The following is an 18,006-nucleotide window of genomic DNA, read 5'->3' on the forward strand; positions in this document are numbered from 1 at the left end:
ACTAACCCTTCGTATGGGCTTAAATGGCGTGCTGAGATCGCGGTGGTTGGTGGTGGTGGTTAGTGTTTAACGTCCCGTCGACAACGAGGTCATTAGAGACGGAGCGCAAACTCGTGTTAGGGAAGGATGGGGAAGGAAATCGGCCTAGCCCTTTCAAGGGAACCATCCCGGCATTTGCCTGAAACGATTTAGGGAAATCACGGAAAACCTAAATCAGGATGGCTGGAGACGGGATTGAACCGTCGTCCTCCCGAATGCGAGTCCAGTGTGCTAACCACTGCGCCACCCGTGCTGAGATCACGTGAATAGACGGCAACACCCCCAGCGGCGATAAACGGCATTTAATGCAGTTTATTATATGTAATTACTAGTCACCTTGGTTTAAAATAAATTTAAGTGACAGTAAATAACAGAAAACGGAACCATTCTGTTTAAAAAGAGTTACAATTATAGTGTTAATTATAAAATAATAACAAATGTTCCGTAGTCAACTCGTAAAATTCGTGAAAGTATATTACATTATGTGCCATAATTTAAAGTAAAAGAATATGTGACACACAAAAACTGGTGTCGTCTTGTATTATAATATATCTGTTCGCACATTTACGTAGAAAACATCTGAGTCAATTTACTAAAACGGCTAATATGGAAGGACTACAACGCCCTCTACCCCTTGTGGTGAGGACGCCGTTGCCACATAGCTTGGATCAGGCGCCCTCTAGTCTGTGTAGCGAGGACGCCGTCGTAATGGTAGCAGCTGGTGTGTTCGTATGGTGTTATCTATGTCCTGGCCACGGCGTCCGTTGCCGTGGTAGCGGTATGTCATGGCTCTTCAACCACAGAGAAGTGGTCACTTATTTGAGGTTATAGAAATATCGACAATCAAGGATAGCCTAAAAAATCTAAAGATAGGATAAAAGTTTACGACACGTTTGTAGTACCCATTAAAGGAGTTAAAGTATTAAAATAATAAAAGGCAAAGTGGCATCATTGTGTACAAATAATATTTTCGAATAGATCGAAATTTTTTTATCGTGACTCTCTGTTCATTCAGCATCGCTGCAGGATTCCGTTTATTATGCATCAAAATTTTTTATGTTTAAAAATTTCCAGGCTCTCTAGAATATCCACCATAGGTCCTTTTTTGGTTACATGCAGCATCTTCAGATTTTCCCTTATATTGATTTCTGCATGTTTTCCCATATCTAAATGCTGTCCGAAGAGTGATTTATTACGTGCTATGTTCTTTAAATCTGATATTAAAACTTCTCCCTGTTTGCCCGATGTAAATTTTTCTACAATCTTTACAAGTTGTCCAAAAATCACTGAAAGTGTCCTCTGCAGAGTTCAATCCACCATGAAGGTTCAGTGTCACACACCTCATATTAGTGTCAACTAATAGGTATCTGGATACTTTTGATCGGATAGTGTATATGTGGCAGTCTGGTGATGAGCCTCGACTCGAAACTAGCTTTAGAAAAATAAATTATTCGTTCAGAATGAAAGTGGCTGGTTGCAGGTTTCTTCTTGACTGATCTTTTGAATTATCCATTTGAACCTGAGACTGATAGTTGGTACCAGCGATGGCGTCAATCTGTGAGACAAATGCGGTAGCAGAGCGCTGGTGCCCGCAGCACTTCTTCGACACGGTGGTGGAGTTCCTGAAGCTGGAGAAGGTGGAGATCGGCGGCATGAAGGGGCGCACGCTGTCGGCCAAGGTGTGCGGCGTGTACCACGAGTTCAGCGAGCTGCTGGTGCAGTTCGGCGCCAAGTCGTACGACGCGCTCGACCCGGAGGACGACTCGTTCACGCGCGACTACGCCGGCTTCACCGGCAGGATCTGCGACCTGGACCGCCGGCTCGCCGCCGTCTTCTGCCAGGCCTTCGACGACTGCGCGAACCTCGAGAGCGTCTTCAAGGTGAGCAGTGGCCGCTCTTCCCAAGCTGCAGCGCTCCTCTTGCATATCCATGCTGTGCACTGCCGGCTTTGCTTCAGCTGTTCTTCTACACTATGAGCCAAAGCATTGGTCAACCTCTGGAACGCTATTCAGCAGTGGTTCTGCATCCCATGGGCTCGACCAATTACTTGATAACTTTCCAGAAATTTGTGGCACAAGATGCGTGCCATGGATTCGACGAGTACTTGATAGTTTTCCAGAGGTTTGTGGCACCAGGTGCATACGGATAGGTCACATACTTAGCGTAATTTACGGGCGGTTGGTTTGAGTGCGCGGAGCAGGCGCCTGATAGCGCCCCAGATGGGTTTCATCGGAATCGCATAAGCCAAATTTAATGGCCAAACCATCGAGGAGAATTTACTAGCACGCTCGTCACATAATTGTAGCGCGTTTCTGGTTTCGTGACATGGACAGTTATTCTCGTGGAAGATGCCATCGCTGTTGGGGAAGACATCAAGCATAAGGGGTTACAGGTGGTCCCTAATAGTGTTCACGTAGTCCACAACTTTCGTGGTGACTTTGATTAGTACCATAGGTCCCATGGACGCCCAGGTGAATGTCCTTCATAATATAATAGAGGGAGACCAAGAGATGAATACACTAAGCAGATTCAGAAGGATGTAGGTTGCAGTAGGTACTGGGAGATGAAGAAGCTTGCACAGGATAGAGTAGCATGGAGAGCTGCATCAAACCAGTCTTAGGACTGAAGACAACAACAACAACATAATACGGCTCCCACCGGCCTTCCTCCGTGTCGCACTGCATGTTTCGAGCAGCCGTTCGCCTGGATGACGGGGTATCTGGACACGACCATCGACCTGGTTTAAGAGTAAACGAGATCTATGCGACCAGGCGACGCGATTCCATTGATCCGCGGTCCGATGTCGATGATTCCGTGCCCACTGTAATCGTAATTGACATCGTTGTTGGGTCAACATGGGAACACGAAGGGGTCCTCTGCTGCGGAACACCATCTTCAACACTGTGTGCTCCAAAACACCTGTGCCTGCGCCAGCACTGTACTCCGTCGTCAGATCTGCCACAGATCGCCGCCTACCCTGCTTTAGAGAGCGGGCAAGCCTCCGACCACAACATTCTGTGATGAGGTGTGGACGTCCAACTTCTTGTCGCCTACTCGTGGTTTCAGCATTCTTCAACCACTTCCCATAGATGCTCACGACAGCAGCACGAGAACAGCAGACCAACTTCGCCGTTTCCCTGATGCACGCTCTCAGGCACTTCCGCCACTTATCGTCGCCGAAGAGGACAAATATCTATGGAGTGAGCATTCGGATACGCAGAACGAGAAATCTGTCAGCAACATCTCCTGCTACTCAAACCACGTGGTATCAGGACGGTGCATCTTACTCTGTATAGCGCTTAGGATATTTTCAGTGTTATTACTTCGCTAAAACAGGTACATCACCTTCAGGAGTATCCTGAAACTTGGTATATGCGTTTTATAGTCGTCTTAAAAATTTTATACTTGGAACTGAAATAGTTTTAAAGCTGTGAAGAGCAAGGGTATTGTGCCTTTTTGCCACAGTATCATAGTTCAGTCCCACTTTACTTACATTTTTTCGGGTGCGGGAAAAGATGACGATGTTTGGTTTTGTTGGGCGATCAATTGCGCGGTCATCAGCGCCCATACAAAGTCCCAATTTTTCACACCGTCCAATTTCTTTACTCAGTCCAATTTAGTCACTGTCACGAATGATGATGATGATGATGAAATGGTGGGGACAACACAAGAGAAAATCTCCAACCCTGCCGGGAATCGAACCCGGGATCCCGTGATCCAGAGGCAGCAACGCTAGCCACTTTTTTTAAGCACTCGGCTAGAATCGGAAACTTCAGTCGACCCAGTTATTGTTTCTGCACCATGCCAAGCATCCCCAGTAAAGCTCTTCAGCAATCTTAAGAAAACGACCGTGAAAATACATCAAACAAACCACGACCACAAGTACAACAAAATCTGATCATCCACCATCATCATTCCTAATTATTTTAAAATTAATGTACACAACATGTCACCTACAGCATAGCATGCTAAATAAACAACTGAAAGAGCTTGACTGAAATATGAAAACAGCTCCCATTACTAAACAAAAGTAATTATTGAACGTCAGCTTACACCCAAAAACTTACCAACCAAATCACCAGCTCCCCAATACTGTATGACATAATGGAAAGAATAAATCACCACACACAGTTGACAATGCAAAAGAATTGGCAGAAACAGGAACAAAAAATAAACAAACTCATAAACGAAAACAGCTCTGAAGCTAAGACACACACACACACACACACACACACACACACACACACACACACACACACACAACACACATTCCATGAACACTTGATTAATTCTACTGAATAATGCTCACAAAACATGAACAGTAACTACTTGAGGAAGGCCCCAAATGCAATCTGAAGACTCATCTAACACATAAGACCATAGAAAATTTTGTTACGGAGACAGAGTACATCACAGGGCAACATGAGAAAACTAACAGTCCAATCAATCTTCAACCCAGGACTAACAAGAGCACTAGTGACAGAGGAAATGAAACAAATAATTGGAAGCAACTAGCCATCTCTAAATACAAATAGAAAAACGTCTGTTGACAAAAATATAAACAGTATAAGCTAAAAACCAAAACAACATAATCGACACATGACGAAGGTAGAGGTAGAATACTTTGAGAAAACAGAAAAATTTCTGAAAGATTATAAAATAACCAAGCTAATCTGTGACCCAACACAAAGATACCAAAGGAAACTAAAGACTGTCTTAAAATCGTCACACACACCCTCATACTGAACCAGACAAAAAGACTGACAACAAAGAATCCTAAAGCTCCACACTTAACAAACATTCCAAATGTCCACAAACCACTTATCCTGGTCAGTCCAGTTCCAGACTCAGAAAATCTGCATCTTTCTTACTAGGAAACATGCATGCAATTGTACAAAAAACATCAACATACACAAACAACAGAAGCCTCAAATGCACAGGAGACGTAATAGAGAAAATTAAGAAAAACAAAATCACTCCAATAGCAATACTGATATCTTTTGACATTACATCCATGCACACACTCATATCCTCAGAAGAAAACATAGAAATTATAGAAAACTGGTAAAAAGGAAGGAATTCCCAGTTATGCAAATGAACAAAATCATATCCATTCTTAGGCTAATCACAGAACAAAATTACACCAGTTTCGACAACAACTTTTATTTCCAAAACAGGGGCTGTCCATGAGGTATCCATTTTCTTGGGTCATACAGAGAACACAATATTCAACAACGTTGTTAAATAGGAAAGGTACAAAATAATGTACCGATATTCAGATGACATAATGTGTCTCATAGACGAAACACAAAAGAGGGTAACATCAATATAGTATACTCCTCAGTCCATAAGTAGCATGTATGCTACATTCAAATTTTATTTTTTACTGGCTCAGGGAATCAATCAAGCTTACAGTGCCTAATTATACCTTTTACGTTACACCATGAGCTTTCACAGCATCACTTTCTTTTCGTCCCCGCGTATTCTCAGAAGGTAGCAGCATCTGCTTAAAACTGCTGTTTACGGCAAAATCGATCCCTCTTCGAAAAATAAAGGTAGTTTGTGTTCATTTCTAGTAATTTTGAACTACAATGCGTTTAGACGATAATGTAATATATCTTACACTATCGAATAAGAAATTGTTTATTTCATACAACAGTACAGCGATATACTGTTTTCGATGTAACAGTGGGACTACGTTTGGCAATGACTTACATTTTCTCATTCTAGTGATGTTATTTTCATTAATTATTCATTCCACATAAGTTTTTAAATTTGGTATTTCATTTTTATTTTGCCAAAGAACAACGTATTGACCAGGAATACAAACTTTTCCTTCATAAGACTTAACCTCAGGACTGAGAAGTGTATACCCACAAATCCACTTCACAATGGAAAAAGACAAAAACAAGAAACCCAATGCCCTGGATTTACAATTACAACAAGCTACAACCAACATGAATTTTCCATCGACAGAAAACTCACATCTAGAAGCACTGTTATTGATAGCTCATCTAGTCATCTTACAGTGCATAAATATGCCAGTTCCACACACATGTTCCACAGGATAAACAGAACACCTCTTAAACTGGGAAACTAAACACAGGTACCAAAGACAATCAAACAAATTGCTGTTGAAAACGACTTCAAAAACGGCCACCATACACAATATCAACAACAAGGAAAAATGAAGCAACAATAGTGGCCACCTACACAAGAGCACAGCCAAAGGATATGAAAACCCATGCAAAAATGTTGAAAAAGTAAGGAATCTCAGTAACACTCAGAACAAAGAACACAGTTGAACAAAGGCTGAGACAGAGGAAAAGGACCTCTGAGAAATTCAGCTAACACACATGTAACTCCTATCAGGACCAATATGTACGACAAAGATGCAGAAATGTCCGAAAAAGGTATACACAGAGCTATGAGGGCTGTGAAGAATGGCGATACACATTCCACTTTGGCAGAAACCACTACCACACTAATATCGAAAGTGATCTACACATGGTGAAACACAGCAGCAGTTTATACCGAAAGCTAACAATAGAAGAAAAATTATTACATGCAAAAGACTGTAGTGGAGGAGAGAAACGTAATAAACGAAAATACGACACGTTCCAACAACACACTCTTCAGTACTTTTTCTTAATTTTGTCGCAATATCTACACATTTCTCGCGACACATGTGATCAGCAAGATAGCAGAATATTTTGGATTACGATCGAAGTGTGAAAGTTGTGTTTCTCCGTGTCTGAAAGTAACTGTAAGACGTCTGACAAACGTGAGTACATGACGAACTACTTTAAAAAAACCAGGTACGCACCAAAACTGTATCCACAAAACAATCGGAATCTCAATAACATACGTAAGTTCACGTTTTTGTATTTGTTTACTTACAACGATTCGTACAGTCGCAGACAATATGATGTATGCGGACAGAAATAGCAACAAGAAAACGCAGAATATATACTGGAAACAGAATAAAATGTCATAAAACCATGCAGTGACGTATAGTGAGTGAGATTTTATTCACGGAACACAACATTTGGAACAAAATAGCACGCGGTTATTGATGCAGTTACGATAACGTACGTCAGTAATAACACCTGTTTCGATGGAAATACATTTATCAAACACCGAATAACTAGACACAATACAGCAGAACACATGTGAGTTATAAAAATGGCTCTGAGCACTATGCGACTTAACTTCTGAGGTCATCAGTCGCCTAGAACTTAGAACTACTTAAACCTAACTAACCTAAGGACATCACACACATCCATGCTCGAGACAGGATTCGAACCTGCGACCGCAGCGGTCGCTCGGCTCCAGACTGTAGCACCTAGAACCGCACGGCCACTCCGGCCGGCTGTAGGTCATAGCACGTGAGAAAGCCGGCATCGGACCGGTCCACCACTGGACCACGAGCTGCAGATGGGTGCGGGAAAGGAAGTGACAGCCAACAACACCCTTTTAGTTTTTCTATTGCACTTATTCGTGTTGTCGAATCTCCGTTCTAATTAATTACGTCACAATGACACTATTGGACGGCGATGCATCTCAGGAAGGGGGAAAACGCATTTTTAGGAATGAAAGTGTTGCTGTAAATAAGCAATTTACACCACTTTATTTATTTATTTGATAGCCAACAATATTAGGGACGAAATACTTTCCTTTTGTTTTGTGGAGACATATTTTGACTCTCTGTTCTCCTTTCGGGAAACTAGAATTAAAAAAAATTATATAATATAGGAAACTGTCTCATGCAGAAGTACTTAGATACACACAAGTGTTTGAGGACCTGAAAAAACGCGGGGAAATTAATCGCACTGTCATACGAAAATTTTATCTGCAGATGAACGTAGCACGAATACGTAAAAACTGACTGGCAGCTTAAACGCACTTGCCAATTTATCTAGCATTTCTCTCGTAGACACAAGGGGGAAAAAAGCTTAAAAGGAAACCTATAAAGCGCCTCACATCAATATGATATTCACTATTAGCGGTCTGTTGCACATACCTATGAAAAGTAACTGATCCTCCTTTCATATACTTCTCTTTACATCCGTAGCAACAACAATACTGCACCATGGCTGTTATTACTACTAAAACGTGTCGAAACGTTTGTAAAAACAAGAAAATACGTGTAATATTAAAGTTTCGCTGTTACCACAAATTGCAGACAAGCAGCGACGTCCCATTATCACGTGACTAGCCCGGTTTGATGTTGAGACCATGCGCAGTACACTACGCTCACTCCATAGATATTTATACTCTATGATGCTCGCTAGAATGATCCCCTGTTCGTCTCTGTTCCGCTCATTTACTTCTCTTACCGCGTGTCCTGCCCTAATCGCCACCAGGCAGCACACAACCTCGCGGTGGGCAGTCAGTGTTCATAACGTTCTGGCTCATCCGTGTACCAACTCTCTCAAAATATATGATATTAAAAAAAGTATTTGGTAGAAATTCCACGCAATCATGGGCTCTAAATTGCGTACCTCAAGAACCTTGAGCAGTTGTTCATCTTCACTGCTATCAGACACATTTCTTTTACTGCCAAGTCTTTACTAGTACGTACGACGTACAGAATGCTAAACAAATGACAGCTCCCTCTGTTATTGCTATTTAAATATGTCAAAAACTAATTACATCCATTACAGGAAAATAAAGTCACAAAATGACCTGGACGTCAGAGTACAAAATAAAGTAGTTAATAGATTGGCTGCCACAAAACTGATTGCTTTGCACTACGCATAATTAGTACTGTGTCAAGTAGGCAGTGTAGCAGAAGTCTACTTTGCTTACATTCACACTGCTGTTTCTTAGGGCTTCACTTTCTGGGGTCATAATACGGCACTACAAAAATGAGCTGTGAGAATAATTACCAACAGTTCAAGGCTAACACCCTAAAAGCAGCTATTTCAACAGCTAAATATTCTACCTTTACTATGTCTCCACATACAAAAAAGTGTAATTAACATAGAAAGGTGCACTGAAAATTTCAAAACGAAATCAGATCAGCATTCATATAATACAACAACGTGCAATGGTACCCATGTCAAAAGAGTAAACGAGCCTATTGCACAGAAACAAACAAACGTTAAATGTACAAAATTGTATAACAAACTTCCAGCGCTAATAAAATAAATGAAATATTGTCTACATTTAAGGAAGGAATATTGGAGTTTTTAATGACCAATAGCCACGAGTGCTGTACTCAGTTCCAGTACAGCACTCGTGGCTGCCGCATCGCGGTCGCGAAGTGGAGTCGAGGCTCTTCCAGGTAAGTTTTATAGTCTGACGATAATTTATGGATTTGTAGTTCTAGATTGACTATGTCCACTATGGACAAACGGTAGTTACTGTTCTTCTGAAGAAGGTTGGGTTATCCCGACTGAAACCTAGGTAAATTCGAGGTAAACGGTGCAACTGAGGCTGTTGATGATTAATTAAAATTAATAGGATTTATGATAGTTTTATGCTTTACGTAAACACGAGCAGACCTGAAGACAGGACATAAGTGCCTGACTGGCCAGAGAGGCCAAAACTGCCTTCCCGAGAGCCAGTGTTCTCACATGTGGGACCTCTCGGTTGTTTTGCCAACATGGTCAGTGACTACGCACAACAGATGTGCCGGAGCCCTGGCTAGGGACCAGAAATTTGCAATTCTGCAGCACTGAGTTTCCTAGATCCTGGAAGAAACCTCAGAGAACTAAGCGTAAAAAAGAATACTTTTTAAACGACCAATTTTTGGCAATTAGGTATTGTACATGAGCCACAATACTTGCGAAAAAATAATTCAATAATCGAGAGATAGAGCTCGACAGACCCAGTCGAAAGTAAGAACACGTCCCAAGTGAATTTTACGTAACAAGAAGGAAAACACGAGACTTGGGTGTACTGCTACTGTGGGATGCTTTCCAATTGCACGTGATGTGCGACAGTACAGCTTCTACTGAAAAGTCGCTTTGGAGACCGATTGCGAAGCATAATTATCGGGCCAGCGTTATTTCTGCTAGACACTTACTTCATTCTTGTCTGGCCTCGCTGCACCATTCGTGCAGTCGTGTTGTTTCATACCCAGATCTGCGTACAAAAACGAGATGGACGTATTCGTGGATCAAGTATGTTAGCGACAAGAAACAATCAATGCCTTCTCTGCACGTTAGCAATGGAGATACTATCGAAGACAGTGCTGCCAAAGCACGAAACACAGCCTTCCGAAATGCCTTCACAAGAGAACATGTATTCCAGTATTCAAATCGAGAACAGCTGCCAACATGAGTAACGTAGAAGTAAATATCCTCGGAGTAGTGAAGTAACTTAAATCACATAATAAAAGCAAGTCTTCTGGTCCAGACTGTATACCAATTATGTTCCTTTCTGACTATTCTGATGCATTAGCTGCATACTTAACAATCATATACAACAGTTCGCCCGATGAAAGATCCATACCCAAAGACTGGAAAGTTGCACAGGTCACACAAATATTTAAGAAATATAGTAGGAGTAATCCACTAAATTACAGGCCCATATCGTTAACGTCGATATGCAGCAAGATTTTAGAAGATATACTGTATTCGAACATTATGAATTACCTCGAAGAAAACGGTCTATTGACACACAGTCAACATGGGTTTAGAAAACATCGTCCCTGTGAAACACAACTAGCTCTTTATTCACGTGAAGTGTTAAGTGCTATTGACAAGGGATTTCAGATCGATGCCGTGGTTATGGATTTCCGGAAGGGTTTTGACACTCTACCACACAAGCGGCTCGTAGAATTGCGTGCTTATGGAATATCGTCTCAGTTATGTGACTGGATTTGTGATTTCATGTCAGAGAGGTCACAGTTCGTAGTAACTGACTGAAAGTCTTCGAGTAAAACAGAAGTGATTTCTGGCTTTCCCCAAGGTAGTGTCATAGGCCCTTTGCTGTTCCTTATCTGTATAAACGGTTATGGAGACAATCTGATAAGCCGTCTTCGGTTGTTAGCTGATGACGCTGTTGTTTATCGACTAATAAAATCACCAGAAGATCAAAACAAACCGCAAAATGATTTATAAAAGATATCTGAATGGTGCGAAATGTGGCAGTTGACCCTAAATAACGAAAAGTGTGATGTCATCCACATGAGTGCTAAAAGGAACGCGTTAAACTTCGGTTACACGACAAATCAGTTTAATCTAAAAGCCGTAGATTCAACTAAATACCAATGTATTACATTTACGTACAGCTTAAATTGGAAGGAACACATAAAAAATGTTGTGGGGAAGGCTAACCAAAGACTGCGTTTTATTTCCAGGATACTTAGAAAAAGTAACAGACCTGTTAAGGAGACATCTACACTACGCTTGTCCGTCCTCTTTTAGAATACTGCTGCGCGGTGTGGGATCCTTACCAGATAGGACTGAAGGAGTACATCCAAAAAGTTCAAAGAAAGGCAGCACGTTTTGTAGTGTTGTGAAATATGGGAGAGAACGTCACAGAAATGATCAGGATTTGGGCTGGAAATCATTAAAAGAAAGGCGATTTTCGTTGCGAAGGAATCTTCTCTCCTACGAGTGCGAAAATATTTTGTTGGCACCGACCTACATAGGGAGGAACGATGACCACGATAAAATAAGGGAAATCAGAGCTCGTATCGAAAGCTATAGGTGTTCATTCTTTCCACGCACTATACGAGATTGGAATAATAGAGATTTATGAAGGTGGTTCGATGAACCCTCTGCCAGGCACTTGAATGTGATTTGCAGAATACCCATGTAGATGTAGATGTAGATGAACAGAACGAACACTGCCAGATTGCTTTCGTCTGTCGTGGTTTGGAACAACGCCGCCATTGTTTAGATAGGAGAAACCAAGAGGTGAAATCAGAAGCGCTAACTAATACGGACTGACAAACAGTAGAAACAAAACTCTTTTGTGTGTGAGTGCCACCGCATACAATTCCATCTCTGGAATTGCCCAGCTGGGTCGGCGCTCCGGAGCGCTCAAGAAATTACCTTAAACTATGGGTGTCAATTGGCCGCAGAAAGGTTTCCATTCGCAGAATTGTTTCAGACCTGCTGTAAGCACATGGTTGCGTGCTTGCGTGTTTACACTCGTGCGAAGTAATTGTCCAACAGTCTTTTGGGCTTGGGAACGTTGAGCAGAGGCATCATGCCGGAAGTCTCCGCTGTGGGAAAGGAAAAGTAACAACAGGCGGTCCCCAACAAAAGCAGTACAGGGGATTACTGTTATTATCATTTACACCAAAAATGGCAAGGAACAGTGCACTTCCTCATCTCGCTTCTCCGCACTTGACACTGGCACCAGTAAACCTCTCGTAGGACTGGAATTTTTGCGCAGTCTCTCTGCACCAACTTCATATTTCTTGTATAGCAGCTTACGGTCGAGGACTGAAAACTACATAGCTACTCAACCTTTGGCTCCTTGGGATTTCTCATTTTCCAAATATTTACACTGCCGAGTCCAATGCAGTTGTTTCTACCACAGGACAGGTTGTAGTTGATGTGATCTTCAGTCCAGAGACTGGTTTGATGCAGCTCTCCATGCTACGCTATTCTGTGCATGTTTCTTCATCTCCCAGTACCTACTGCAACCTACATCCTTCTGACTCTGCTTAGTGTATTCATCTCTTGGTCTCCCTCTACGATTTTTACACTCCGCGCTGCCCTCCGATACTATATTGGCTGATCCCTTGATGCCTCAGAACATGTCCTACCAACCGATCCCTTCTTCTAATCAAGTTGTGCCACAAATTTCTCTTCTCCCCAATTCTATTCAATACCTCCTCATTAGTTATGTGATCTACCCATCTGGTCTTCAACATTCTTCTGTAGCGCCACACTTCGAAAACGTCTATTCTCTTCTTGGCTACACAAATTTCTATTCTTCAGAAACGCTTTCGTTACCATTCCCAGTCTACATTTTATATCCTCTCTACTTCGACCATCATCAGTTATTTTGCTCCCCAAATAGCAAAACTCCTTTACTACTTCAAGTGTCTCATTTCTTAATCTAATTCCCTCAGCATCACCCGACTTAATTCGACTGCATTCCATTATCCTTGTTTTGTTTTTGTTGATGTTCATCTTATATCCTCCTTTCAAGACACTGTCCATTCCGTTCAACTGCTCTTCCAGGTCCTTTGCTGTCTCTGACAGAATTACAATGTCATCGGCAAACCTCAAAGTTTTTGTTTCTGCTCTATGGATTTTAATACCTACTCTGAATTTTTCTTTTGTTTCCTTTACTGCTTGCTCAGTATACAGATTGAATAACATCGGGGAGAGACTACAACCCTGAGTCACTCCCTTCCCAACCACTGCTTCCCTTTCATGCCCCTCGACTCTTATAACTGCCATCTGGTTTCTGTACAAATTGTAAATAACCTTTCGCTCCCTGTATTTTACCCCTGCCACCTTTAGAATTTGAAAGGGAGTATTCCAGTCAACATTATCAAAAGATTTATCTAAGTCTACAAATGCTAGAAACATAGATTTGCCTTTCCTTAATCTATCTTCTAAGATACGTCGTACAGTCAGTATTGCCTCACGTCTTCCAACATTTCTACGAAATCCAAACTGATCTTCCCCGAGGTCGGCTTCTACAAGTTTTTCCATTCGTCTGTAAAGAATTCGTGTTAGTATTTTGCAGCCGTGACTTATTAAACTGATAGTTCGGTAATTTTCACATCTGTCAACACCTGCTTTCTTTGGGTTTGGAACAGGACACGTAGCCATTTTAATCCTCAGAGTTAACCTTACAGCAGACACAGGACGTCAAATTAAACACCTTTCAGCCGTCCAGTTTCCAAACTTATCTGGCTATCAGTTTCAGTGTTTTAGTACGCCATCTTTAGGGCCCTGACCGCCGTTGGGGAAGAAACTGTCTTGGTTCTGATCAAAACAATGGCCAGCAATACTGGTAATAGTAGATCTTTGCTATACAGATCACTTCAACAGTCATCTGCTGACTGTTCTGATCAGAACCGAGTTAGAATCTTCCCACACATCGGTCAGGGTCCTGAAGATGCGTAGTAAAACGCTGAAACTGTAGCCAAATAAATTAAGTTCGGAAACTGGACGGCTGAAATGTGTTTAACTTGACATCCCATATCGAACAGTCGACTCCCGCAATCATTTCTAAAAAGATGGAAATACAGAGACTTACAGCAGATAAGTGTTATCTACTTGCGATGCCTTGAGGTGATGCACAGACCGTCTTGTCACAACACATCGTCGTCAGCTGGTCACACCCCTGGCCTGAAAACGCCACTGGGTGGACGACATGATCACTTCTCGTTCCCATAGCCAGTAATTTCGACTGTAGGCGCTATATTTATGATGTACTGGGTGATCAAAAAGTCAGTATAAATTTGAAAACTGAATATATCACGGAATAATGTAGGTAGAGAGGTACAAATGGACACACATGCTTGGAATGACATGGGGTTTTATTAGAACCAAAAAAATACAAATGTTCCATAATGTCCTACAGACGGCGCTTCATCTGGTCAGCAGTAACTAGTATAACAAAGTAAGACAAAGCAAAGATGATGTTCTTTACAGGAAATGCTCATTATGTTCACCATCATTCCTAAACAATAGCTGTAGTCGAGGAATAATGTTGTGAACAGAACTGTAAAGTATGTCCGGAGTTATGGTGAGGCATTGGCGTCGGATGTTGTCTTTCAGCATCTCTAGAAATGTCGGTCGATCACGATATACTTGCGACTTCAGGTAACCCAGAAAACCAATAAACGCACGGACTGAGGTTTGGAGACCTGGGAGGCCAAGCATGACGAAAGTGGCGGCTGAGCACACGATCACCACCAAACGACGCGCGCAAGAGATCTTTCACGCGTCTATGGAGTGGAGCGCCATCCTGCATAAACATCGTACGTTCCAGTAGGTGTTTATCAGCCAGGCTGGGGATGCTGCGATTCTGTAACATATCGACGGCTTACTTTGTTATACTAGTTATTGCTGACCAGATGAAGCGCCGTCTGTCGGACATTATTGAACTTTTGTACTTTTTTTGGTTCTAATAAAACCCAATGTCATTTCAAGCATGTGTGTCAATTTGTACCTCTCTATCTACATTATTCCGTGGTTTATTAAGTTTTCAAATTTATACTGATTTTTTGATCACCCTGTATTAAGGCTAGTGGCAGTGCCTTATATTAGAAGTCTCCGTGACATTGTTTTCCAACAAGACAACACAATACCGCCTGTTTCCTTGCTGTCCAGATCGCCTTCGACGTAGAAGTTGCTCGACTGTTATCCTGGCCAGCAAATTCCCCAGATATCTCATCCACTGAAAACATGTGATCATGGGTTGCCGGAAGAATGACACGTCAATATTCGCCAACCGCAAAGATTGATGAACTCTAGTATGATGCAGAACTGAAACACCATGGAGTGGCGTACACTTATCTGTCATCGCATCTGAATTCGGTTCGATGCCTACTCGAATTAGAGTTATTCTGGCTGCCGCAGGTGACAGCTCTATGTACTAAAATACGGACCCGGTACAACTTCAAATCACCCACAAAGTTGACCGTCTATTCTTTCTACAACATTATATACACTTCATAAGTAAATTTGTTTTAGTTGTTATCCTTCCTGGTGTTACAGTTTTAATGTCCAGCAGTGTACTTTGGTTACATCCCTGCAGATGGTGCACTTAATATTCTTTTAAATTAGATTTTAGCTGAATTTCTATTAATCCTCAAACACGGCTGTTGTTAGAGCTCCAATACTAAACGATAATGATTACTTCTTCATTTTTCCATTATTCTACTGATCTGTCGGTTCTGTGTTAGTACATTTGCATTATGAAAGTGTGATACTTTCCATTCCTTTTGGAGCTGCAGACATCTGCAATTGACCAGTATTCCTGACACGAAAGCACGCTAAACACATTGTTATCTTGACTGACCACCATCTTAGCAAACTGCCGTCCAACCGAAAACCTAATAACTGCTGCCCAAAGAGTGAAGAGCTGCAAAGAAGTGACTGCAGGGAAGAACACCTAAGGTTTACAACAGCTGAATATTCACGATCAGTTAAAGCGAGCCTCTGCTTCGGCATCTGGTTTCAAGGATAATGACATTCCAGTCGACGCTTCTAGAATTGTATGCCAGTAATTCCCGAACAGAAGTTGTGGACATTTCACACCGTGCAACAGTAATAATTTTAAACAACTACATTTACGTCTGCATGGATACTCTGCAAATCACACTTAAGTGCCTGGCAGACGGTTTATCGAACCACCTTCACAATAATTCCGTGTTATTCTACTCTCGAACAGCGCCCGGAAAAAACGAACACCTATATCTTTCCGTACGAACTCTAATTTCCCTTACTTTATTATGATGATCGTTTATCCCTATGTAGGTCGGCGTCAGAAAAATATTTTTGCATTTGGAGAAGAAAGTTGGGATTCAAATTTCGTGAGAAGATTCCGCCGCAACGAAAAAAAGCTTTTTTTCTTTAAGGTATCCATCCCAAATCCTGTATCATGTTCTTCACACTCTCTCTCCTATTTTGCGATAATATAAAACGTGCTTCTCTTCATTGAACTTTCTCGATGTATTCCCAGACCGCAGTATTTTAAAAGAGGACGGACAAGCGTGGTGTAGGCAGTCTCCTTAGTAGATCTCTTACATTTTCTAAGCGTCCTGCCAATAAAACGCCGTCTTTGGTTCGCCTTCCCCACAACATTTCCTATGTGGTCCTTCCAATTTAAGTTGTTAGTAATTGTAATTCCTAGGTATTTAGTTGAATTTACGGCCTTTAGATTAGATTGATTTATAATTTAACCGAAGTTTAACGGATTCCTCTTAGCACATTCATGTGGATGACCTCACACTTTTCATGTATTTAGGGTCAACTGCCAATCTATGCACCATTCAGATACCTTTTCTAAATCCTTTTGCTATTTGTTTTGATCTTCTGATGAGTATACTGGGCGATGAAGGACAGCGTCATCTGCAAACAACCTAAGGCGGCTACTCAGATTGTCCCCTAAATCCTTTATATTGATAAGGAACAGCAAGGGCCTATAACTTGGGGAACTCAAGTTACTACGAACTGTGACCTCTCTGTCAGGAAATCTCGGTTCAAATGGTTCAAATGGCTCTGAGCACTGTGGGTCTTAACATCTGAGGTCATCAGTCCCCTAGAACTTAGAACTACTTAAACCTAACTAAGGACATCCCACACATCCATGCCCGAGGCAGGATTCGAACCTGCGACCGTAGCGGTCACGCGGTTCCAGACTGAAGCGCCTTGAACCGCTAGGCCACTCCGGCAGGCTTGGAAATCACGAATCCAGTCACATAACTGCAACGTTAGTCCACAAGCACGCAATTTCACAACAAGCCGCTTATGTGGTACAGTGTCAAAAGCCTTTTGGAAGTATTTTAGGAACTCATTTTCAATAGCACTCAAAACTTCGTGTGTATAAAGAGCTAGCTGTGTTTCACAAGAACAATATTTTCTAAATCCGTGTTGACTGTTTGTCAACAGACCGTTCTCTTCGAGGTGATTCAAAACAGGCGATAGACTAGATCAGAGAGTGATTCAATGAAAAAATTTCCTCGTATACTGACTGAGAAACCGAGCGAGGTGGGGCAGTGGTTAGACACTGTACTCGCATTCGGGAGGATGACGGTTCAATCCCGCGTCCGGTCATCCTGATTTAGGTTTTACGCGATTTCCCTAAATCGCTCCAGCCAAATGCCGGGATGGTTCCTTTCAAAGGGCACGGCCGACTTCCTTCCCCGCCCTTCCCTAATCCGATGAGACCGATGACCTCGCTGTCTGGTCTCCTTCCCCAAAAGAACCAACCAACCAACTGACTGAGAATGCTGCCTTGTGTTTGTATCAACAGTCCAGTAAATACATCGTGCATTCTGAATTATGTTATACATTAGCAACTGTCTTTTGC

The 18,006-nt window shown here is 41.9% G+C and overlaps 1 protein-coding gene across 1 annotated transcript in view; it reads left to right on the forward strand.

Moving 5' to 3' along the window:
- Positions 1-18,006, forward strand: part of LOC126355394 (dynein beta chain, ciliary) — a 677,699-nt gene that overhangs the window by 67,306 nt on the left and 592,387 nt on the right. The window contains exon 9 of the mRNA XM_050005692.1: positions 1,635-1,919. Coding sequence (XP_049861649.1) covers positions 1,635-1,919 — 285 coding nt within the window. The remainder of the gene's footprint in view (positions 1-1,634; positions 1,920-18,006) is intronic.

The sequence above is a fragment of the Schistocerca gregaria genome, chromosome 3 (assembly GCF_023897955.1).
Source record: "Schistocerca gregaria isolate iqSchGreg1 chromosome 3, iqSchGreg1.2, whole genome shotgun sequence".
Lineage (NCBI taxonomy): Eukaryota > Metazoa > Arthropoda > Insecta > Orthoptera > Acrididae > Schistocerca > Schistocerca gregaria.